Source organism: Papio anubis, chromosome 18 (genome assembly GCF_008728515.1).
Source record: "Papio anubis isolate 15944 chromosome 18, Panubis1.0, whole genome shotgun sequence".
Taxonomy (NCBI): domain Eukaryota; kingdom Metazoa; phylum Chordata; class Mammalia; order Primates; family Cercopithecidae; genus Papio; species Papio anubis.
Genome location: NC_044993.1, coordinates 63,246,739 through 63,274,624, shown reverse-complemented (window position 1 = coordinate 63,274,624; position 27,886 = coordinate 63,246,739). Strand labels below are relative to the sequence as shown.

The 27,886-nt window shown below is 38.6% G+C and overlaps 1 protein-coding gene and 1 long non-coding RNA gene across 3 annotated transcripts in view; one reads left to right on the top strand and one right to left on the bottom strand.

Annotated features, from left to right (window-relative positions):
• Window positions 1-3,194, bottom strand: part of TEKT5 (tektin 5) — a 65,198-nt gene extending 62,004 nt beyond the window's left edge. Inside the window, exon 1 of the mRNA XM_003916526.4 lies at window positions 2,565-3,194. Coding sequence (XP_003916575.1) covers window positions 2,565-3,128 — 564 coding nt within the window. The 5' untranslated portion in view covers window positions 3,129-3,194. The remainder of the gene's footprint in view (window positions 1-2,564) is intronic.
• On the top strand, window positions 30-26,440 carry LOC103880309. 2 transcript variants are annotated; one of them, XR_002519143.2, is made up of 3 exons: window positions 30-238; window positions 5,050-5,221; window positions 26,314-26,440. It is a non-coding gene; the product is annotated as an uncharacterized LOC103880309 (long non-coding RNA). The 2 variants fall into 2 exon arrangements; XR_002519144.2 differs by lacking the exon at window positions 30-238 and adding an exon at window positions 3,282-3,355.
• Window positions 26,441-27,886: the final 1,446 nt, after the last annotated feature.

The window sequence follows — 27,886 nt, the reverse complement described above, 5'->3', positions numbered from 1 at the left end:
ACGCAGACCTGGGCAGAGCAGAAGAGAGGACAGGAAAGGGGGCTTTTCAGGGGTGCTCTGTGACAGGAAGCTGATGAACAGCAGCGCTTGGCATACTAGCCCGTGATGTCACAAAGGGCCCAGGAGCAGAAGGAAGCAGGACATCAAGGTCTGGATGTCACGATGCAAATATATGTGAGAACTCAGAAACGGGAGGGGGTCACTGACCCGTGCCACAAGGATTTCCGGAACCCCTTCTGTGAGTCATGCTCTGCTGAGGTGCTGGGGATAGCACAATGAACCAGGCTGAGAGTCCCTGCTCTCACGCAGCCTGTGTTCTACTAGGGGAGAGAACTCCCATAAGAAAATCAGGTTGGGCGCAGTGCCTCCTTCACGCCTGTAATCTCAATGCTTTGGGAAGCCAAGGGGGGAGGATCACTTGAGTTCAGGAGTTGGAGACCAGCCTGGGCAGCATAGCAAGATCCCATCTCTTCAAAAAATTTTAAAATTAACCAGACGTGGTGGTGCGTGTCTATAGTCCCAGCTCCTTGGGAGGCTGAGGTTGGAGGATCTCTTGACTCCAGGAGGTCAAGCAATGAGCCAAAATCATGCCACTGCACTCCAGCCTGGGCAACAGAGCAAGACCCTGTCTCAAACAACAACAAACCAGGAACTCAATCATTTCCAACTGTGTGAAGGGCCAGGATGAAAATATTCAGGGTGATGTGAGTGGGTGAGGAGTAACCAGCAGAGTGGTCAGGGAGGAATTCTCTGAGGAGGAGAAGGACTGTGTCATGAGAAGCAGAGATGCAGACCTGGATAGAAATGCACCAGAAGGGAAAACAGCAGCTACAAAGGCCCTGAGGTCGGCAGAGAAACAGACAGGAAGCCATTGGCATTGGATTAGAGGAAGTGAGACTGGAGCAATAGCGGCGACAGGGGTTATGGGGAGGAATGGAGGAATTCGGGAATTAAGATGTTAATTTCTTGGAGGCCATCAAGGCAATCAGTGGCTGCTGTGAGGACAATGGGTTGGAAGGGAGCAGGAATTGGGAGACCAGGAAGGAGGTGGTTGACATTGTGCAGGGAGAGGCTGCCTGGACTGTGGGGGCAGCCCGGGAGATGGAATTGAGATGTTGATGGTCCCCCTGCCACCATGTGGCTGATCAGAGAAAGCCAGATGTGACCAGGCAGAGCTGGACTTTCTAGACAGGATGGGGGAGTGAGAAGAGAGTGGGAGGGAGAGCAGTAGGTTTGGGATGCTGCTGTAGGGCTCTGAAAAGCAGCCCTGCCCATCCTCCTTCCCAGGGAGAATCTGGAGTTGTATGGAATCTGCTCCCTGCATTGCATGGGTTTGGACATCTCAGAGTGATGGAAACCTATGCCATGTCTCCCAGGAGGATCCAGAGGCAGGATCTCTCCTACAGAAGCCCCTGAAGCTGCAGGAGGCTTCCAGGCAAGAGGTCCTGAGTTCCCCACACACTCCAGGGAGCAGCCAGTCATCTTCCTGTGCGGTCAAAGTCAGTTCCCATAGGTGCTGCTGGTTCCTTACCCAGTGTCCACTCAACCCCTTCCATCACTTTCTCCTGGGTGCTGTGAGAAACATTCACTTATCCAGACCCCTTTGTATCCAGACCCAGGCGTGAGCCACTGCGCCCAGTCACATTTAGATATTTACTCATTTATTCAGCATGTATTTATTGCATGCCTACTCTGTGCTTCGCCCTGTCCTAGGCTGGGAATACATTCAAAACGTTAGTGTAAACAACATCAATCAGCACCGATATTGGTCATTACGGACCCACACAGACATACAGGTGCCCTGCACTGAATAGCAGTCTTGAATACATCAGTGACAACACAGGCAAAAGTCTCTGCCTTGATGGAGACGATCCTATATTCTAATATTCAATCAAGTATACATCTTGTTAGAGGATAAGTATTACGGGGAAAAATAAGGCAGTTATGGGCCAGGTGCAGTGGCTCATGCCTGTAATCCCAGCACTCTGGTAGGTAGAGGCAGGCAGATCAGATCGAGACCAGCCTGGCTAACATAGCAAAACCCTGTCTTTACTAAAAATACAAAAATTAGCTGGCCATGGTGGCGGGCGCCTGTAATCCCAGCTCCTCGGGAGGCTGAGGCACGAGAGTCGCTTGAACCCAGGAGGTGGAAGTCGCAGTGAGCCAAGATCGAGCCACTGCACTCCAGCCTGGGTGACAGAGGGAGACTCTGTGTAATAAATAAACAAATAAATACATAAGTCAGTTATTTTAAGTATGTGCTTTAAGGACCGGAACACACACATGCTCAGGCATGCATATGTATGCACACAATACCTTCATGAAACCCCTGCAACTTTGATGTAGCTTCAAGGAGAAAAGGAAATTCTGTTGAGTCCAAGAAACCCTGATTTGACTGGGATTATCCTGAATTGACTAAGATTGTATTACTGATCACATTCGGTGGTGCAGCTCAAACCGACCTGCAAGGCGCCTGCCACCTTAATCTTCAGTCGAGGGAAGTGGAATGAGTGTGCAGTATCCCCATCACATGGCCACAGCCCTGTCCCCAACCCTGTACTCACCTGCAATGGGCAGTTCACCTCATTGGCCGCGCACTCCAGCCGCCTCTTGACCGTCTCCAAGTTCTGGTTCTCAGTCAGAAGTCTGTCCAGCTCATAGCTCAGCTCCGACTTCCAGAAACCGATGTCTGACAGTCTCTGGCCCAGGTTCCGGGTGGTGCCCTGCTGCATCTGCTGCGTCAACTGGTCCTTGTCCTGCAAGAGCCTCACGGAGTCGTCCGTCAGCCGGCTGGCCCACAGCCGGGAGGCCTCTGCCCCACGCACCTGCAGCTGGTTGGAATGGTCCCAGTCATGGGGGCTATAGCGAGAGAAGAGCGCTGAGCGCAACGCGGGCAGGGTGGTGGGTGGCCGCAGGGTGCTGGAGCTCTCGTCCGGGCAGGTCTGGACGTTGGATATCTTGTAGAAGAGGCTAGGCCTCCATGAATTGAGGTAGCGGTACCCGGGCAGGTAGTAGGGCTGATAGCACTCCTGGATCACTGGAGCTTGTACAGCTGGCAGTGAGGTCAAGCCACAGCATTTCTTGGGGCCACAGTAACTGGCAGTCTGAGTGGTCCCAAGAAACTCCATCTTCCTCCATGAGCCCTGCTCGGGCAAAACTCTGCTCAAGGATCCAAAGTCATCACCAGGAAAGGGGAAAGTGCTTCTCCTGGGGACTGGCAGAACCTCTATGACTCAGCACTGGTGTCATAAAGCCTGGGGAGAGGGACTCTTAGTGGGGCCTTTGCTCACTTACAGGCCAGCTGGGGCCATATTGTCCAAAACAAAAAGACAAAACAATGATCGGCAAAGTGAATGTGAGTTTCGTAATCCACAGATTCGGTTGCAAGAAGTGACATTTTATCTTCCTATTAGAACGGAACTGTGTTCCCAGACCTAACTGGGCCCCATGGGAGGAAAATTAATGTAGTCTAGCCAGTGAATTCAATCAGCTCGGGCCAATTTGGTCAAAGCGAGTTGTTTTCTTTCTTTCTTTCTTTCTTTGTCCCCAACATGGCATCAAAATGGTCCATCTGAGGTGAGGCATGGTAGCTCTTGCCTGTCACCTCAGCACTTTGGGAGGCTGCGGCTGGAGGATTGCTCGAGTACAGGAGTTACTAGTATGGGAGACTGGCCTGGGCAACGTATTGAGACCCCACCTCTACAAAAGAATTTTAAAATGAGCTGGGCACAGTGGCTGGTGTCTGCAGTCCCAGCTACTCAGGAGGCTGAGACAGGAGGATCACTTGAGTCCAGGAGGTGGAAGTGGCAGTGAGCTGTGATTGCTCCAACTGCACTCCAGCCTGGGTGACAGAGAAAGACTTTCTCCAAGAAAAAAGAAGGACCACTGGTACCATGGGATACCACTCAGCAATACTACTCAAAAGAGCACGAATGAATCTCAAATGTTAAGCTATGTAGAAGCAGCTAGGCTCAAAAGATGACATTGTGTATTAGTTCATGTATATGGCATTCTCGAAAAGACAAATCCATATGGACAGAGGACAGATCACTGGCTGCCAGGGTCTAGAGGTTGGGGTAGAGTTGCTGACTCCAAAGGAGCATAAGAAAATTGGGAAGAGCAAGACAGTATGTTCTAGATCTTAATTGTGTTGGTTACACATTTGCTGAAACCCATAGAAGTTTCCACTAAAAAGAGTAAATTTTACTGTACATCAATTATACTTGAATAAACCTGGTTTCTAAAAATAGAGGGAGGGATCTTGAGCATCGGGAGGCAGAGACCATGTCTATTTTGCTCACCACTAAATTCCTGGCATCCAGAACGCTACTGAATGAGTGAATGGATGGGTATCTAAAATGAGAGCTTTCTTGTTCCAGAGAAGTTATTAACTCTATATTCTGTAACAATTTTTTTTGTTTTCAGAAAGACAGTGTTGCTCTGTTGCCTAGGCTGGAGTGCAGTTGCATGATCGTAGCTTACTGCAGCCTGAAACCCTTGGGCTCAAGTGATCCTTCTCCCTCAGCCTCCCAAGTAACGGGGACTACAGATGCATGCCATCATGCCTGGCTAATTTTTTTTTTTTTTTGTAGAGATAGGGGTCTCACTATGTTGCCCAGCCTGGTCTCAAACTCCTGGCCTCAAGCGATCCTCCCATCTTGGCCTCCCAAAGTGCTGGGATTATAGGCATGAGCCCTCCACCCCACCCCACCACCACTACCCAGCCTATAACAATATTTTAATTACACCAAGAAACTTTCCTCCCTCTTTGGCCGGTGGGAGTAGCAACAAAGTGACAAGGTATAGAACAAGAGGAGCGCTTGATTTGTGGGGATTCTTTCTGCTGTTGAAATGGGAAAGAGATGAATCTAACTCTCAAATGGTCTTTGTTAGTAGAGTATGATGTTCAATGGCAATTTTCCCCCAACCGCCTAAAATCAGGAGTGGGTATGAGAGGACCAAGGCAGCGAAAGTGAAGATAAATAACATTTAGTAAGCACCTTCAATGCTCTTGCACTTTACATAGACTCATTTATTTCATTCCCACAGAAAACCTCTAAGTAAGGCTTCACACCCACATCTTCTAGTGTGGGATCAGAAAAGAAGTGGGCCTTGGTCCTCCAGATGTTCACAACCCTTACCTCTCAGGATCTTCTAAGAGTCACATACGGGAGAGGCCTGCACACAGAAGGCAGCCAAGAAATTGACGAGAAAGATTCAGGTATTTTTTTAAGCACTAAATGGTTATGGTAAAGTATTATTTTGGAGGGAAGTGTAGGGGGAGGCAAGGGGAAAAAAGGTTTTTTGTGTAACATCAACAAGTATAAAGTGAAATTTAGGGTTTCTCATCATCCTTGGCTTCTTGTAGCCTCCCCAGACATAACTAATATTATCAGATTTTTCCAGAGATAATTCATACATATATCGCATACATATAGATGATATCATATATAACACACTATGATGTTAATAAAATATCTAAAATATTTATAATAATATCAAGTGTTAACACACAGTGTTACCACACTATGATGTTAATAAAATATTGATATTTATAATATCTAGTGTTAACGCAAAGTGATATTAGTAAACTAATGCATCTACAAATTCTAGTGTTAACATACTGTGATACTAATAAAATATCTATATTTATAAAATCTAGTGCTAACACATGGTGTTAACACACAATGATATTAATAAAATCTCTGTATTTATAATATCTAGTGTTAACACACTATGATATCAGCAAAATATGATATTTATAATATCTAGTGTTAACACATGATATTAACAAACTATGATATTTATAATATCTGATGTGTACAGTGTTAACACACTGTGATATTAAGAAAATATCTTGGCTGGGTGCGGTGGCTCAAGCCTATAATCCCAGCACTTTGGGAGGCCGAGACAGGCGGATCACCTGAGGTCAGGAGTTCGAGACCATCCTGGCTAATACGGTGAAATCCCGTCTCTACTAAAAAAATACAAAAAACTAGCCGGGCGAGGTGGCAGGCGCCTGTAGTCCCAGCTACTCAGGAGGCTGAGGCAGGAGAATGGCCTAAACTCGGGAGGCGGAGCTTGCAGTGAGTGGAGATCCAGCCACTACACCCCAGCCTGGGCGACAGAGAGAGACTCCGTCTCAAAAAAAAAAAAAACCAAAACTTTATATTTATCATATCTAGTCATAACACACTATGGTATTAAGAAAATATGTGTGATATTTACACAACCTTATGTTAACATACAGTGTAAACACACTATAATATTCATAAAATACCTGTGATAAATATAATATCTAGTGTTAACACACAGGGTTAATACATTATGATACTAATAAAATATCTATGATATTTATAATATCTAAAGTTAGCACACTGTGTTAACACACTATAATATTCATAAAATATCTATGCTATTTATAATAACTAGTGTAAACACACTATGATATTTATAATATCTAGTGTTACCACACAGTGTTAACACACTATAATATTAAAAATATCTATGATATCGAAAATATCTAGTGTTAAAACACACTAAGATATTAATAAAACATCTATCATATTTATAGTAGCTAGGGTTAATACACACTGTTAGCACACTATGATATTAATAAAATATCCATGAGATTTATAATATATAGTCTTAACACACAGGGTTAATGCACTATGCTATTAATAAAATATCTATGACATTTATAATATTTAGTGTTAACATACTATGATATTAATAAAATATACATGATATTTATATTATCAAGTGTTAACACACTATGACATTAATAAAATTTCCATGATATTTATAATATCTAGTGTTAACACACTATGCTATTAATAAAATACCCAGTATTAACACACTATGGTATTAATAAAATATCCATGATATTTATACTATCTAGTATTAACACATGTGATACTAATAATATATCTATGATATTCATAATATCTAATGTTATCACAGGGTGCTAACACACTATGCCACTAAGAAAGTATCCATGATATTTATAATATCTAGTGTTAACACACTAGGATATTAATGAAATACTCATAATATCTCACCCCCCGTGACATTAGGAGTAATATCTCCCTAGGATATTATGAATAATGTTACAGGGTGCCCACACATGATGTACACCTCTGTGACATTAGAAGCAATGTCTCCCTTGGATATTACGAGTAATGTCACAGAGTGTCCACACACAGTGTATACCTCCTGTGACATTAGGAGTAATATCTCACTAGGATATTACAAATAATAGCACAGGGTGTACACACACGGTGTAAACCTCCTTTGACATTAGCAGTAATATCTCCCTAGGATATTAGGAATAATATCACAGGGTGTACACATGGTGTACACTTTCTGTGACATTAGGAGTAATATCTCCCTAGAATATTCCAAATAATATCGAAGGGTGTACACACATGGTGCACACCCTCTGTGATTAGGAGTAATATCTCCATAAGATATTATGAATAATATCACAGTGTGTACACTCCCTGTGACATTAGGAGTAATATTTTCCTAGGACATTATGAATAATATCACAAGGTGTAATCCCCTATAATATTACAGAAGTAATATCCCCCTATAATATTACGAATGATATCACAGTGTGTACACCTCCTGTGATATTAGGATTAATACCCTTCTAGGATATTCTGAAAAACATCACAGGGTGTACACCCACTGTGACATTAGAAGTAATATCCCCCTAAGATATTAAAAATAATATAACAGGATGTACATCGACTGTGAAATCAGGATTAATATCCCCCTAAGATATTATGAATAATATCATATGGTGTACTCCCACTGTGACCAGAGGAGTAATATTACCCTAGGATATTATGAATACTATCACAAGAAGTACACACGTGGTGTACACCCACTGTGACCTTAGAAGTAACATCCCCCTAGGACATGCCGAATAATATCACAAGGTGTACACACGTGGTATACAACCACTGTGACATTAGGGGTAACATTTCTCTAGAACATGATGAATAATATCACAGAGTGTACATCCTGTGAGTAATATCCTAGGAGTAAAATCCCCATAGGATATTAGGAATAATATCACAGGGAAAGTACACACATGGTGTACACCCACTGTGACATTAGGTTTAACGTCCTCCTAGGATAAGATGAATAACATCACAGGGTGTACACACATGGTGGACACCCCCTGTGACATTAGGAATAACATCCCTTTAGAATATTAGGAATAATACACAGGGTGTACATCCCCTGTGACATTAGAACTAACATCCCCTTAAGATATTACGAATAACATCACAGGCTTTATACATCCTGTGATGTTAGGAGTAACATCCCCCTAGGAGATTACAAATAATATCACAGGGTGTACACCCCCTGTAACATTAGGACTAAAATTCCCCTATAACATTATGAATAATATCACAGGATATACATCCCCTGCGACATTAGGAGTAACATCACCCTAAAATATTACAAATAATATAACAGGGTGTACACCCCATGTGACATTAGGAGTAACATATCCCTAAAATGTCACTGATGGTATCAAAAGGGGGTACACAACCTGTGACATTAGAAATAACATCCTCCTAGGATATTACAAATAATATCACAGGGTGTACACCCACTGTGACAATAGGAGTAATATCTACCTAGGTTAATATGAATAATATCATAATCATAGAGTGTACACCCACTGTGATATTAGGAGTAATATCTACCTAGGATATTATGAATAATATCACAGGGTGTACCCACATGGTGTACACACACTGTGATATTAAAAGTAATATCTTTGTAGGATATTATGAATAATATCACAGGGTGTACACCCACTGTGATATTAGGAGTAATACCTCCCTAGGATATTATGTGAAATTAACAGTAACATCTTCCTAGGATATTAGGAATAATATCACAGAGTGTACATCCACTGTGATATTAGGAGTAACCTCTCAGGAGGATATTACAAATAATATCACAGGGTGTACACCCATTGTGATATTAGGAGTAATATCTCGCTAACATATTACGAATTATATCACAGGGTGGAAATCTACCTAGATAGTAGGAGTAATATCTTCCAAGGATATTACAGATAATATCATGGAGTGTACAACCACTGTGATATTAGGAGTAATATCTCCCTAGAATGTTACTAATAATATCACAGGATGTACACCCACTGTGATATAAGAAGTAATATCTCCCTAGGATATTATGAATAATATCACAGAGCATATGCTCACTGTGATATTAGGTGTAATATCTCCATAGGATATTATGAATAATATCAGAGGGTGTAAACATATGGTGTACACACACTGTGATATTAGAAGTAATATCTCAATAGGATATTACAAATAATATTGCAGTGGGTGTACACCCACTGTGATATTAGCAGTAACATCTCCCTAGGATGTTATGACCAATATCACAGGGTGTACACCCACTGTGATATTAGGAGTAACATCTCCCTAATAAATTACGAATAATATTACAGGGTGTACACCCACTGTGATATTAGGAGTACTACCTCTCTAATATATTATGAATAATACCACATGGTGTATGCTCACTGTCATATTAGGAATAGAGTAATATCACCCTAGGATATTACAAATGATATCACAAGTTTTATGCCCACTTTGATATTAGGAGTAATATCTCCCTAGAATATTATGAACATTATCACAGGGTGTACATCTACTGTGATATTAGGAGTAATATCTCCCTGGGATATTATTAATAATATCACAAGGTGTACACCCCCTGTGATAGTAAAAGTAATAGCTCCCTAAAATACTACAAATAATATCACAGAGTTTATACCCACTGTGATTTAGGAGTAATATCTCCTTTAGCTATTATGAATCATATAACAGGGTGTACACCCACTGTGATATTAGAAATAATATATCTCTAGGATATTACGAATATTATCACAGGGTATACACTCTCTGTGACATGAACAGTAATATCTTTCTAGGATATTATGAATAATATCACAGGGCATTCACCCACTATGGTATTAGGAGTAATATCTCCCTAAAATATTACAAATAATATCACAGTGGGTGTACACACATGGTGTACACTCCTCTGTGATATTGAGTAATATCTCTGCAGGATACTACAAATAATATCCCAGGGTGTCCATCTACTGTGATATTAGAAGTAATATATCCTCAGGATACTACAAATAATATCCCAATGTGTTCACACATGGTGTACCCCATCTGTGATATTAAAAGTAATATCTCCCCAGAAATTATGAATCCTATCTCAGGGTATACACACATGGTGTACGCCCACTGTGATATTAGGAGTAATATATTGCCAGGATATTGCTAACACTATTCCAGGGTGTACATACATGGTGTCAAAGCATTGTGGTAGTAGGATTTATATCTCCCCAAGATATTACAAATGTTATACCAGTGTGTACACACACTATGATATTAAAAGTAGTACCTCCCCAGGATATTACGAATAGTATCCCAGGGTGTACACACATTGTGTACATCCACTGTAATATTAGGAGTAATGTCTCCTCAGGATATTACGAATACTATACCAGTGTGTACACACATGGTGTACACCAACTGTGATATTATAAGTAGTATCTCTCCAGGATATTATGATTACTATCCCAGGATATAGACACATGGTTTACACCCACTGTGGTATTAGAAGTAATATCACCCCAGATATTACTAATAATATACCAGGGTATACACACATGGTGTACCTACCCCCACTTTGATATTAGGAGTAATGTCTTCCCAGGATATTACAATGTCCTAGGGTGTACAGACACGGGGTACACCCACTGTGATATTAGGAGTAATATCTCCCCAGGATATTACAAATAATGTCCCAGGGTGTACACATGTGGTGCACAACAACTGTGATATTAGGAGTAACATCTTTTTAGGATATTATGAATAATGTCCCACGGTGTACACACATCGTGTCAACCAACTGTGATATCAGGAGAAATATCTGCCCAGCATGTTACAAATAATGTACACACCATGTGTGTATATCCACTGAGATATTAGGAGTAATATCTCCCCAGGATACTGCTAATACTATCCTAGGGTGTACACACATGGTGTACACCCACTGTGATATTAAGTGTAATATTTTCCCAGGATATTACAAGTACTCTCCCAGGGTGTACCCACATGGTGTACAGCCACTGTGATATTTTGGGTAATATCTCCCAAGGATATTATGAATACTATTACAGGGTATAGACACTTGGTGTACACCCCCTGTGATATTAGGAGTAATCTCTCTTGAGGACATTTCGAGTACTATCCAACATGTCGTGTACACCCACCATGATATTAGGAGTAATATCTTCCCAGGATATTATGAATACTATACGAGGGTGTACAGGGTGTACACACATGATGTACACCCACTGTGATATTAGGAGGAGTATCTCCCCAAAATATTACAGATACTATAACAGGGTGTACACACATGGTATACAACCACTGTGATATTAGGAGTAATAGCTCCCAAGGATATTAAGAATACTATGCCTGCTGTACACATATAGTGTACACTCACTGTGATATTAGAAGAAATATCACCCAAGAATACTATGAATACTACTTGGGGGTGTACACACATAGCATAAACCACTGTGATGTTATGAGTAACATATCCCCAGAATATTGTGAACACTATCCCAGGGTGTACACATCTGGTGTACACCCACTGTGATATTAGGAGTAATATCTTTCCAGGATATTATGAATACTATCCCAGGGTGCACACACATGGTTTACACCCACCATAATATTAGGGGTAATATCCACTTAGGATATTATGGATATTGTCGCAGGGTGTACACCATGTGTGTGATATTAGTAGTATATTTCCTCAGAATATTATGAATACTATCTCAGGATGTACACACATAGTGTGCAACTACTGTGATATCACCAGTAATACCATCTAATGTTATTACGAATGCTATACCAGGCTCTATACATATAGTGTACAACTACTGTGATATTAGGAGTAATATCTCTTCAGTTTATTAAAAACACTATCCAAGGGTGTACACACATGATGTACACCCACTGTGACATTAGAAGTAATAGCTCCCCAGGATATTACAAATACTATGCTATCCCAGGGTGTACACACATGGTGTACACTCACTGTGATTTTAGGAGAAATATCGCTCCAGGACATTACAAACACTTCTCTAGGGTGTGCACACATGGTGTGCACACACTGTGATATTAGGACTGATATCTCCACAGGATGTTATGAATACTATCTCAGGGTTTAAATACATGGTGTACATCCACAGTGACATTAGGAGCAATATCTCCCCAGGAGTTTACGAATAATACTCCATGATATTAAAAGTAATATTTCCCCAAAATATTACAAATACTATCCCAGGGTGTGTACACATGGTGTACAGCCACAGTGATATTAACAGTAATATCTCCCTAGGATATTATGAATACTATCCTAGAGTGTACAACCACTGTGATATTAGGAGTAATATCTCAACAGGATATTATGAATAATATCCCAGGGTGTACACACATGGTGTACACCCACTGTGATATTAAGAGTAATAACTCCAGAAAATATTACAAATACTATCCCACACATCGTGTACACTCACCGTGATATTAGGAGAAATATCTTCTTAGGATATTATGAATACTATCACAGGGTGTACACAAATGATGTACAACCACTGTGATATTTGGAGTAATGTCTCCCCAAAATATTAAGAATACAATAATAGGATATATACACATGGTGTACACCCACTGTGATATTAAGGGTAATATCTCCTAGGATGTTATGAATACTATACCAGTGTGTACACACATGGAGTACATGCACTGTGATATTAGGAGTAATATCTCCCCAAGTCACTGCGATATTAGCAGTAATATTTTCCAGGATATTACCAATGCTATCCCAGGGTGTACACACATGTTGTACACCTGCTGTGATACTGTAAGTAGTATCTCTGCATCATATTACAAATTCAATCCCAGGGGGTACACACAGGTTGAACACACACTTTGATATTAGGAGTAATATCTTTCAAGGATATTACAAATAGTATCCCACGGTGTACACACATGGTGTACACCCATTGCAATATTAGGAATAACATCTCTCAAGAATATTATGAATAATAGCACAGAGTGTACACACACGGTGTACACCCACTGTGATATTTTTAAAAATCTCCTGAGGATATTATAAATAATATCTCAGAGTGTACACACATGATATTATATCCTCCAAAGATATTACACCAAATATCAAAGTACACACCATGTGTGTACACTCACTGTGATATAAAAGTGATATCTCCAGAGGATATTACAAATAATATCACAAGGTGTACACTCACTGTGATATTAGAAGTAATATATTCCAAAGATATTATGAATAACGTCACAGGATGTACACTCAATGAAACATTAGGAGTAATATCTCCCTAGGATATTACAAATATTATCACAAGGGGTGCGCACACTGTGCTATTAGGAGAAATACCTCTCTAGGATATTACAAATAACATCACAGGCTGTACACACATGTTGTACACACCCTGTGCTATTAGAAGTAATATTTCCGTAGGATATTATTAATAATATCACAGGGTGTACACACACGGGTATATTTACTGTGATATTAGCAGTAATATCTCCCTATGATATTATGAATAATATCTCCCTCAGATATTATGAATAATATCACAGGGTGCACACACGTGGGGTACACCCACTGTGATTTTCGAAGAGAAGTATTTCCCCAGGATATCACAAGTAATATCACAGGGTGAGCAAACATGGCATACACTCACTGTGATATTAGAAGTGTAATATTTCCTCAGAATATCATGAATATAATCTTAAAGTGTACACCCACTGGGTTATTAGGAGAGTAATATATCCTTAGGATATTACGGATATTTCTGGGTGTACACATGGTGTGTACACCCACTGTGATATTAGGAGAATAATATTTCCCTGCAATATGGGGTGTAATATCATCCTTTTTCCCGCTGGATATTAGGGACTATATACACCCCCTGTGATATGGGAAGTAACATTATCCTTTCTTCACCAGGATACTCTGGACAATATCTCAGGGGGGTGTACAACCCCTGCGATATGCAGAGTAACATCATCCTCTCACCCCCTGGATATTATGAACAATATCACAAGGGGGTGTTCACCTACCGCGATATGGGGAGCAATATCGTCTTCAGTACATTCCCTGCGATATTGGGAATAATATCACCCTCATCACCCTCTCCCTCCCTGGATATTATGAAAAATAAAACGGGCGGCTGTACGCCCCCTGAGGTAGGGGGAGTAATATCATCTTCTTCATCCCTGGATATTAGGAAATATGTCATAACAAGGCATATACTTTCTGCGATATTGGGTGTAATATCATCCTCTCCCTCCCTGGATGTTATGAACAATGGTACAGGGAGGTGGACACTCCCTGTGGTATGGGGATTAATATTCTCTTCACTCCTGGATATTATGAAATATATCACAAGGGGGTGTATACTTTCTGTGATATTGGGAGTAATATCATCCTCTTCCACCCTGGATATTACAGACAATATCACAGGGGGGTGTACACTTCCTACAATATGGTAAGTAACATCATTCTCTATCCCCTGGATATTAAGGATATTATCGCAGGGTGTTGTACACCCACTGCGATGTGGGGAGTAGCGTCGTCCTCTCCACCCCTGAATATTACCGACAATATCGCAAGGAGGTTACACCCCCTGTAATATGGGTAGCAACGTCATCCTCTCCACCTTGGATATTATGAACAATATCATATGAAGGTATACACCATGCAGTATGTTATATTATGAAGCACATTGCAGTGGCGTCAACACCCCCCGCGATATGGGGAATAATGTCACCGCCCTCTCCCCCCTGGATATTACCAACCACATCGCAGAGGGGTGAACACTTCCTGCGATGTGGGGAGTAACATCTCCCCCTCTACCATCCTGGATATTACCAACCATATCACGGAAGGGTGAGAACACCCCCCACGATGTAGGGAGTAATATTACCACCCTCTCCCCCCTGGATGTTATGAACTATATCACACCCCCCCCCCACGATATGGAGAGTAATATCACCTGCCTCTCTGCCCTTGGATATTACGAATTTTATCACAACCCCCACAATATGGGGAATTATACCCCCTCCATCTTCCCCCCTGGATATTATGAACCATATCACAGGAGGGTGAGCACTTCTTGCAATATGGGGAGTAATATCACCTCCCTGTCCCCCCTTGGATATTATGAACCATATCACACCCCCCCGTGATATGGGGAGTAATATCGCCCCATCTCCCCCTCTGGATATTATGAACCATATCGTGGGTGGGTGAACACCTCCCCCGATATGAAGAGTAATATCACCCCCATCTTCCCCCCAGGACATTGCAAACTATATTGTGGGGTAATATTCCTGTGTAATATTAAGGGTTCTTCATATGGTTGAATATTCGTGTTGGCTAGATTTTATTGACCAGTTAATAATAGTATATGTTCTATAGTTAATTAAGAAATTTTGATACATCCTTATATGTGTGTGGGCTAACTTTTTTAGGTACTCTAATATATGAATGCACTATGTGCGATTAAGCATATATAGTACAATATATTATTCTTGGGGACTAACAGTAATGCACGAAGTACACAGAAGCACTAATGTATTAGTGTTAGTTTATTAATACTGATGTGGTAGTTAAAATGTGTGCTGAGAAAAGTACATGGAATAGTTTAATTAGAATTTCAGCTTTGGGAATTGACGGTGGAGTGGGAATGCTTTTTCCCTGAGTTGTCCTGGGGAGGGAATTCTCCATTTCTGGTTTATAAGACCAGAGTATTGAATTATACTACAAGGATAGTTTAAGTAGCTTATTTTTCAATTAGGGCAATGAGTGGCATAAGGGTGAGGATAGTGGAGAAATACATAATGGATGCTGTTTTTCCAATAATAATGAAAAGGTAGTAGACTGGCTGTCCTCCGATTCATGTGAGTGTGAGCAGGTCAGCTACTAAGATTCAGAATAGGTATCGACTTAATGGAAGAAATATTATGCTTTGTTGTTTAGACATGTGAAGTATGGGATAATCGCTAGAATGAGAAAGCAGGATATAAAGGCTAGTACACCACCTAGTTTGTTAGGGATGGATCGTAGAATTGCATATGCAAACAAAAAATATCACTCTGGCTTAATGTGGGGTGAGGTATTTAGGGGGCTGGCCAAAGTGTAATAATCTGGATTGCTTAGAAGGTCAGGTGACAATAGTGTTAGAGTTGTTAGGAGGAGGAAAAAAATTAAACCTAGAATATCTTTGATCATTTAGTAGGGGTGGAAGGTGATTCTATCTGGGTCTGATGAGACTCCTGAAGGGTTGTCAGATCCTGTTTCATATAAGAATAAATGGTAAACAGTTACTAGAGCTGTAATGATGAAAGGTAAGATGCAATGGAAGGTGAAAAATCGTGTAACGGTGGCTTTGTCAACTGAGAATCCACCTCAGATTCATTGTACGAGGTCAGTTCCAATATATGGAATGGCTGATAATAGGTTTGTAATTACTGTAGCACCTCAGAATGATATTTGGCCTCATGGAAGTACGTAGCTTATAAATGCTGTTGCTATGGTTGTGAGTAGGAGAATAATACCAGTATTTCAGTTTTCTAGAAATATAAATGACCAGTAGTATAAGCCTCGGTCAATGTGTAGGAAGAGGTAGATGAAGAATATTGAGGCACCGTTAGCATGAAAATAGTAGATTATTCAGCCATAATTTACATCTCCGCTGATGTGGGCGACTGAAGAGAAAGCAGCTGAGGTATCTGATGTATAACGTACGGCGAGAAATAATCCTATGATAATCTGGAGAATTTGGCAGGCACTAAGAAGTGAGCTCAAGTTCCATCACGTGGAAATGTTGGATGGCGTGGGGAAATCAATGAATGAATGCTTAATAATTTTTATTAGTGGGTGCGTTTTGTGTATTTTGGTCATTAGTGTTCTTATACTTGAAGTACAATGATGGTTTTTCATACCATTAGTCATCGTTATAGTCCACGTAGGAATAATGGCATATGCTTTATTTTTATTAAGTATTCTTTTGGTTATAGGGTTTGTAGGGTTTTCTTTGAAATCGTCTCCTATTTATAGGCGCTTAGGGTTAATTGTTAGTGGTGCTGTAGGCTGTGGTATTGTGTTGAACTTTCGTGGGGTTTATAGTGTTTTTAATTTATTTGGGTGGTTACAGCTAGGGCTGTTAGTTTTAGGTGACGCGGTATAGTTGTCTGGGGGGATGACATAGGAATAATACTGTTGGGGAAAGGAATCCAGAGAAGATACTGCCAGTTATTAGGCATTTAACTGAGTTAATTAGGAAGGGGTTATTTTTATTAATAGTGATCAGGGTTGCAAAGCGGGGTTGTCCTATCAGAGCGAAGAAAATAATTTGTATACTATAGACAGCTGTTAGGGAGGTTGCAATAAGAGTAATAGAAAGGGCTCGGCTGTTGGTATATGATGTGTTTACGGTTTCGATAATAAGATCTTTAGAATAAAAGCCTGTGAGGAAAGGCATACCTGTAGGTGTGAAGCTACCAATAATTAGGGAGGAGGAAGTGAGGAGTAAAGTCCTGAGTAGATCTCCTGTTTTTCAGATGACCTGTTCATCACTGAGGTTATGGATCATGGATCCTGAACATATAAATAACACAGCTTTAAAAAAAAAAAAAAAAAGGCATGGGTGCAGATGTGAAGAAATGCTAGGTGTGGTTGATTCATGCCAGTTGTGACTATTATAAGGCCTAGTTGGCTTGAGGTGGAGAACGCTACGATTTTTTTGATGCCCTTTTGTGTTAGAGCACAGATTGCTGTAAATAAGGTAGTCATAGCCCCTAAGCACAATGTAAAGGTTTGAACTAAGAGTTTATTTTCTATTAAAGGGTAGAAGCGGATGAGCAGGGAAACTCCAGCTACACTACGGGGCTGGAGTGGAGTAGAGCTGAGACTGGGGTTGGGCCTTCTATGGCGGAAGGAAGTCAGGGATGGAGGCCAAATTGACTTTCCTACTGCTGCTAGGAGAAGACTAATTAACGGAAGGGAATTGGTGGCAGAATCTATAATAAATGCTTGTTGAAGCTCCCATGTGTTGGAGGACAAGAGGAATCATGCTATAGGTAAAATGAAGCCAATGTCGCCGATGCGGTCACAGAACCGCTTGGAGGGTTGCTGTATTAGCATCCGCTCGGCCATATCATCAGCCACTTAATAAGAAGCACATGATTCCTACGCCTTCTCATCCGATAAAAAGTTGAAAGAGGTTATTGGCAGTAACGAGAATTAATATTGTGATGAGGAAAATGAGTATTTGAAAAATTGATTAATATTAGGGCCTGAGTTTATCATATTGAGAATTCTACGATAGATCAAGTAACAAATAGTGCTACCGGGAAAATATCGTGGAGAAGTAATCTAGTTTAAAGCTTAGTGAGAGTTTAAGAGTTTGGATTGTTAATCAATGTCAGTTTGAGATAACTACTTCTTGGTCTGTATAAATAAATATTGCCGTAGGGATGAGGCTAACAATGAAGACGCTTGCAATAGATATTTTTACATAGTATGGGTATGAATCTTTTTTGCAGGAGTTGGCCAAGGTAACAAAAATTGGTAAGATTAAGGGAATTAGAACTGTTATAGTAGTGGAAAAGTACATGTTTATTACTTTTATTTGGAGTTGCACCAATGTTTTTGGTTCCTGAGACCAATGGATAACTCTTATCCTTTAAAAGTTGAGAAAGCCATTTTGTTAGACACAGGGGCATGAGTTAGCAGTTCTTGCATACTTTCTTGGCATATAACAAGTTGCGGGCTTCTATTGTTAGATTCATAGTCTAATGTTTTGGTTAAACTATATCTACAGCATGCAAATCCCATAATAATTTTAGAGTTTAAGGATAATAGAAAAATAGGTGCAAGGTGTATAACTATTAGTGTATTTTCTCATGTAAAGGAGGGTTTAATACTGTTAACGTAATATGCAAGTGTCCCTCATTGTGTCATGGTTAGCATACACAGGGAGTAAAAGGGCTGTGATTAGCATATTAAGTCCTATAAGCATAATGGTGATGTTTGATCAGGAGAACGAAACCATAGTAATGAAGAGTTCTCCTACTAGATTTATAGTAGGGGGTAAGGCAAGGTTAGTAAGATTTGCTAGAAGTCATCAGGAGGCTATTAGTGGGAGCAATGTTTGAAGGCCTTGGGTAAGTAGTATAATTCGGCTATGGACTCGTTCATAGTTCCAATTTGCTAGGCAGAAGAGTAAGGATGAAGTGAATCCATGGGCAATTATAAGGGTGACTGCGCCTGTAAAGCTTCAAGAGGTTTGGATGAGGATAGCCATAATAACAAGTGCTATATGGCTTACGGAGGAGTAAGCGATAAGTGATTTTAAATCGATTTGTGGTAGACAAATTGAGCTTGTCATGACTATCCCTCATAAGGATAATATGAGGACAGGGTAGGCTATATATTCTGTTAGGGGGCTAAGGATAAGGGTAAGCCATATGATACTGTAGCTGCCTAGTTTTAGGAGTACCGCTGCAAGTACTATTGAGCCAGCAATACGGGCTTCTGCGTGGGCTTTGGGAAGTCATAGGTGAAGTCCATATAGAGGTATTTTTACTATAAAAGCCAAGATACATGCTAGTCATATAATGTTATTAGATCATGTGTTTAATAGTTCTTCAGTGGTAAACATCATTATTAGCATACTTAGTGAACCTGAGACATTTTGAGTATAGATAAGTGTGACAAGAAGGGGAAGGGATCTCACTAGTGTAAAGAGTAAGAAATATGAGCTTGCATTGAGGCATTCTGTTTGGTTACCTCAACAGGTGATGATAATTAGGGTAGGAATAAGTGTAGTTTCAAAGACGATATAAAATATAATTAGTTCTGTGGCTGTGAATGCTATAATTAAAAAATTTATAGGGAAATTAATATGGAAATGTAGAGATTTTTTCGTAGAAGTGATTCACTGGACAGGTGATATTGGCTTGCTAGAATTATAAGAGGTAGTAATCAGGCTGTTAAGATTAGAAGGGGTGACGTTAGCGGGTCAGGAGAGAAGGTTAATGAGAAGTTAGATGAATTATTGTTTAACTGGTTAAAAAATAGTAATGAGGCCGATGAATGTGCTCTGAATAGTTACGTTAATTCAGATTATAGAGTTTTTTGAGAGTCATGTTATTGGTTAACAGTGTAATTGTCGGAATAATAACTTTTAGCATTGGAGTAAATTTAAATTTTGTATGTAATCTAGGCCATATGTGTTGGAGATTGAAACCGGTAAGGCGAGGCCCACTCGTAAGGCAGCAAATACTAGGAGGATAATGGGCACTATGGATGCTAGAATAAAATGTATATTTAAAGTTATAAGAGTACTTAAGATAAATATTGATAACATTATGCCTTCTAAGCATAATAGGGATGATATTAAGTGGGATCGATAGATTAATATTCCCAGAGCAGTGCTATGGTACATGCTAATATGTTAATATAAATAAAGGGCATTTGGTAAATATGGTCTATCATAATCTAATGAGTCAAAATCATTTATTTTAACTTCAACTATTTATCAATTCAGCTCAATCTAATCCTTTTTGGGTTCATTCATAAATTAAGCCTAGGATTAAAATGATAATGAATATAAGGGCTGTACTAATTATTAGTGTTAGGTTGTTTGTTTGAAGGGTAACAAGATATACACATATTATGTACACCCAGTGTGATATTAAGAGTAATATCTTTCTTTGATATTATGAATAACACAGGGTGTACACCCACAGTGATATCAGGAGTAATATCTCTCTACAATATTATGAATAATATCACAGGGTGTACACCGTGATATTAGGAGTAGTATCTCCTTATGATGTTACAAATAATATCACAGGGTGTATACCCATTGTGATATTAAGAGTCATATCTGTTTTTGATATTATAAATAATTCCACTGGGTGTATACACGGTGTACACCCTCTGTGATATATGAGTAATATCGCCATAAAATATGACAAATAATATCACAGGGTATACACCCACTGTGATATTAGAAGTAATATCTTTCTACAATATTTTGAATAATATTACAGGGTGTACTCCTCCTGTGATATTAGCAGTAATATTTCGAGAATATGTTATGCATAATAACATAGCGTTTACACCCCATGTGATATTAGCCTTAATGTCTTGAGCATATATTATGCATAACATCACAGGGGTTTACACACACAGGGTGTACACACCTCTGTGATATTACCAGTAACATATCGAGGATATCTTATGTATACTATCACTGGGGGTGTACACACAGGGTGTACTCCCCCTATGATATTAGCAATAATTTCTCAAAGATATATTATGCATAACATCACAGGGGTTGTACACAAACAGGGTATACTCTTTCTCTGATCTTAACAGTAATGTCTCAAGGATATGTTATGCATAATATCACAGCGGGTGTACACACACAGGGTGTACATTCCCTTTTATATTACCAGTAATGTCTCAAGGATATATTATGCATAATATCACAGTGTGTAAACCCACGGTAATATTATCAGTAATATCTTAAGGACACTATGCATAATATCACAGGGTGTACACCATGGTGATACTAACAGTAATATCTCAAGGAATTATGCATAATAACAGAGGATTACACCCACTATGATATGAGCAGCAATATCTCAAGGATATTTATACACCGTGATATTAATGAAATATCACTCTGATATTTATAATATCCAATAATTACATGCTATGATATTAATGAAATATTGCTTTGATATTTATAATATCTAGTGTTTACACATTGTGATTTTAATGAAACATTGCTCATATATACATATCTAGTGTTTACATATTGTGATATTAATGAAATATCACTCTATTTATATTATGATATTATCCAGTGTTTACACACCGTGATACTTATGAAACATTGCTCTGATATTTATAATATGCATTGTTTACACACTGTGATATTACTGAAATACCACTCTGGCATTTATAATACCCCGTGTTTACACACTGTGATAATATTGAAGTATCAGTCTGACATTTATAATATCTACTGCTTACACACTGTGATATAAATATCCTTCTTATATTTATAATATCCAGTGTTTGCACACTGTGATATTAATGAAATGGTGCTCTGATATTTATAATGTCCAGTATTTACACACTGTGATATTAATGAAATATAGCTCTGTTATTTATAATATCCAGTATTTACACACTGTGATATTAATGAAATATCGCTCTGATATTTATAATATCCAGTGTTTGTACACTGTGATACTAATGAAATATCGCTCTGATATTTATAATATCCAGTACTTACACACTGTGATATTCATGAAATATCGCTGATATTTATAATATCCAATGTTTACACACTGTAATATTAATGAAATATTGCTGTGAAGGGCCCGGCGTGGTGGCTCACGCCTGTAATCCCAGCACTTTAGGAGGCCAAGGCGGGTGGATCACGACGTCAGCAGATTGAGACCAGCCTGACCAACATGGTGAAACCCCGTCTCTACTAAAAATACAAAAAAATTAGCTGGGCATGGTGGCACGTGCCTGTAATCCCAGCGACTTGGGAGGCTCAGGCAGGAGAATTGCTTGAAAGAAGGCAAAGGCTGCAGTGAGCCGAGATTGCACCACTGCACTCGAGCCTGGGCAATAAGAGCAAAAACTCCGTCTCAAAAAAAAAAAAAAAAAAAGAAAGAAAGAAAGAAAGAAAAAGAAATATTGCTGAGATATTTACAATATCCAGTGTTTACACACTGTAATATTAATAAAATATCGCTCTGATATTGATAATATCCAGTGACACACCGTGATATTAATGAAATATCGTTCTGATATTTATAGTAACCAGTGTTTACACACAGTGTTTACACCTTGTGATATTAGTGAAATATCACTGTGATACTTATCATATTTAGTGTCGATGCACTATGGCGTTAATGATATGCCGCCATGGTGTTTATCATATCTAGTGTTAATGTACTATGGTATTAATGAAATATCACTGTGATATTTATCATACGTAGTGTCAACGCACTATATTATTAATGAAATTAGTGAAATATTGTGATATTTATCATATCTAGTGTCAATGCACTGTTGTATTAAGTAAATATCGCTGTGATATGTATCATATCTAGTGTCGATGCACCACGGTACGAATGAAATATCGCCATGGTAGTTATCATATCTAAGTCAACACATTATAGTATTCATGGAATATCGCTGTGATTATTTATCATACCTAGTGACAATGCACTATGGTATTAATTAAATATCGCTGTGGTATTTCTCATATCTAGTGTCAACACTACCTTAATGAAATATCGCTGTGATACTTATACTGTCATATGTAGTGCCAATGCACTATGGTATGAGTGAAATATCGCCATGACATTTATCTGATCATACGTAGTGTCAACGTACTATGATATTAATGAAATACCTCTGTGGCACTTATCATAACATATCTAGTGTCAATGCACTATGATATTAATGAAATATCACTGTCACATATATCATACCTAGTGACAATGAACTATGGCATTAATGAAATATCACTGTGACATTTATCATATTTATTGTCAACGCACCATGGTATTAATGAAATATTGCTGTGATATCATATCTAGTGTCAACGGACTACGGTATTAATAAAATTTTGCTGTAATATTTATATCTAGTGTCAATGCATTATAGTATTAATGAAATGTTGTTGTGATATTCGTCATATCATATCTAACATCAACACACTATGGTATTAATGAAATATTGCTATGATATTTATTATATCATCTCTAGTGTCAAACCACTGTGATTTTAATAAAATATCATCTATATATTTACAATATCTAGTGTTAACACACTACGATGTTAATATCATCTATATATTTATAATATCTAGTGTTAACACACAATGATATCCATGAAATATTAGCTACATATTTATAACATCTAGTGTTAACACACTATGATATTGATAAAATATCTAGATGATATTTATAACATCTAGTGTTAACACGCTATGATATTTATAAAATATCATCTAGATGATATTTCTAATATCTAGTGTTAACACAGTGTTAACAGCTGGGTATAGTGGCTCACGCTTGTAATCCCAACACTTTGGGAGGCTGAGGTGGGCAGATCTCCTGAGGTCAGGAGCTCGAGACCAGCCTGGTCAACATGGTGAAACCCTATCTCTACTAAAAATACAAAAATTAGCCATGCATGGTGGTGTGTGCCTGCAGTCCCAGCTACTTGGGAGGCTGACGCCTGAGAATCACTTGAATCCAGGAGGCGGAGTTTGCAGTGAGCCAAGATTGCACCATTGCACTCCAGCCTAGGCAAAAAGAGTGAAACTCTGTCTCAAAAAATATATATATATTATCTGCATGATATTTGCAGTATTTAGTATTAATACACAGTGCTAACACACTATAATATTAATAGGATATCATCTATATGATATTTATAATATCTAGTATTAACACACCATGACATTAATAAAATATCATCTACACGATATTTACAATATCTAGTGTTAACACACTATATTAACAAAATATCACGTAAATGATATTTATAATATCAAATATTAACACACTATGATATTAAATATCTACATGATATTTATAATAGTGTTAATACACTATATTAAAATATCCATGTGATATTTATAATACCAAGTGTTAACACACTATGATATTAATAAAATATCATCTATATGTTTATAATATCTAGTATTAACACACTCTAATAATAAAATATGATCTATATAATATCTAGTGTTAACACACTATGATATTTATAAAATATCATCTATAAGATATTTATGTCTAATTTTAACACACAGTGTTAATGCACCATGATATGAATAAAATATCATCTATATATTTACACTGTCTAGTGTTAACACATATTAATAAAATATCTATATTATATTCAAAATGTATATTGTTAACACACTATATTAATAAAATATCACCTAGATATTTATAATGTCTACTGTTAACATGCAGTATTAACACACTATGATATTAATAAAACATCATCTAGATGATATTTATAAGGTCTAGTGTTAACACACTGACAGTAATAAAATATTATCTAGATATTTACAATGTCATGTTAACACACAGTGTTAACACACTATGATATTAATAAAATATCATCTAGATGATATTTATAATGTCTAGTGTTAACACACTATATTAATAAAATATATCTGATTTTATCATGTCTAGTGTTAACACACAGTATTAACACACTATATTAATAAAATATCATCCATATTATATTTGTAATGTCTAGTGTTAACACACTATATTAATAAAATATCTAGATATTTATAATGTCTAGTGTTATCACACTATGATAGTAATAAAATATCTAGAAAATATGTCTAGTGTTAACTCACTACGATATTAATAAAATATAATCTACATTATATTTATAATGTCTAGTGTTACACAGTGTTAATACACTATAATATTAATAAAATGTCATCTACATATTTATAATGTCTAGTGTTAAATCACTATATTAATAAAATATTATCTACATAATATTTAGAATGTCTAGTGTTAACACAGTGTTGATAGAACATCATCTGAATATTTATAGTGCCTAGTTCAACACATGAAATTTATCAAATATCATCTCTATGATATTTATAATATCTCTACTGTTGTTAACACAAGATGATATTAATAGAATATTGTCTGTATATTTATAAAATCTCTAGTGTTAACACATGATGATATTAATAGAATATCATCTCTATAATATTTATAATATTTCCAGTGTTGTTAGCACACGATGATATTAATAGAGTATTGTCTCTATGATATTTATAATATCTCTAGTGTTAACACACAATGGTATTAATAGAATATCATTTCTATGATATTTATAATATCCCTAATGTTAACACACTATGATATGAAGAATATCATCTATATCTGTATATATATGTGTGTGTGTGTGTGTGTGTATATATATATATGTAATATAAATGGTTAATACCATACAAACCATTTTCCACATAACAAATGCTCTTGGAGACCATACCACTTCGAGTTATAAAATCTCTCTTTTCCTTTTTAGTGCTGTGTAGTACTCCATTGTATGGATATACCGTTATTTATTTGACCATTCTCTATGGCTGGGCATTTGAGTTGTTCCCTGACTTCTGCTACTACCAGCATTGCTGCAATAAATATCTTTCCACGTGCGATTTGTTTAAGTCAAGTTTATCGAGGTACGATGTTCACACAGTGAAATTCTCCTTCTTCAGCACACAGCTCCTGAACCCTGACTAAGTCATGCAGGCATGCCCCCACTCACAACCAAGATTAGAGCATTTCCATCACCCGAGGAAGTCTCCTTGTCCCTTCCCCCTGCCACTAATAGGGCCCTTGGTCCCCACAAATGTCACCTAAAAGGAATAATACAAGATGCAGTCTTTTGAGTCTAGCACTCTCATTTAGCATAATGTGAAAAGCAATAAATATCCTTCCATATACGCTTCTGGGCATATGTGAGAGAACTTCAGAAGAAACTGCAGGATTGAAGAGCATGTGTATTTTTTACTTGTTATAGATCATCTTTTTTTTTTTTTTTTCCAAACACAGTCTCTCACTCTGTCGCCCAGGCTGGAGTGCAGTGGTGTGATCTCGGCTCACTGCAACCTCCGCCTCCCCGGTTGAAGTGATTCTCCTACCTCAGCCTCCCAAGTAACTGGGACTACAGGTGCATGCCAGCACACCCAGCTAATTTTTGTATTTTTTGTAGAGACGGGGAATCACCATGTTGGTCAGGCTGGTCTTGAACTCCTAGCCTCAAGTGATCCACCACCTTCAGCCTCCCAAAGTGCTGGCATTACAGGCGTGAGCCACCGCGCCTGGCCCCATTATATATCATCTCGATGATTTCTCGCTCCTGCGGACCTCTTGTTATAGACTTCATTACTATGTAGTTTTTAAGTGCATATATCCTGCTCTAACGGTCTCTGTGGGGAGCATACAGGGTTCTCCTTGGGCCCTGGCTCAGATGCCAACAGATCCCACTCAGGTGTGGTGGCTCCTGCCTGTTTGAGTTGGTTGGGATCACGGTGCTCTGGGTGTGGGGGAGCTCAGGCATGAACACCAAAGCCAGAAAGGGGCTTCCCAAGATTCCCCCAAACTCATGCCAGTGACAGGGCTGCTGTGGAGGGGAAGTCAGAACCTTAGAAAAAGACAGAAAGAGGTCAAAAAATGTCCCTTGGTAATTTCCAGGGTGGACTGCTCTCTGCAGGCGGGAAGTGTCTGGGACCTTGCTCATCTGGGCTCCAGGTCAGCTGCTTGAGTGATTTGGGGAGTCGAGTGAGGATAGACCCCATGAAAGTCTGCCATCCACTTGGGGCTCTTGTTTGATCTTCCTAAGCAAGGTGGGGCTCCTTGAAGGAAAGAATCTCAAATTTCTGATATTTGACTTTGCATATATAATATATATGGACAAAATATGATCTCTACTTTCGTGTGTGCATGTGTGTATAACCCATGTACATTTTTCCCTGCTGTAAAGACAGATAAGAACCTATGTCAAGAGTCCAACAGTAAAGCAGAGTGCAGCTTGTAAGGTGTAATATTTTTGTTTGGAAAGTGACATTTTTAGTTCCTCCATGAAATCTTTTACTGAT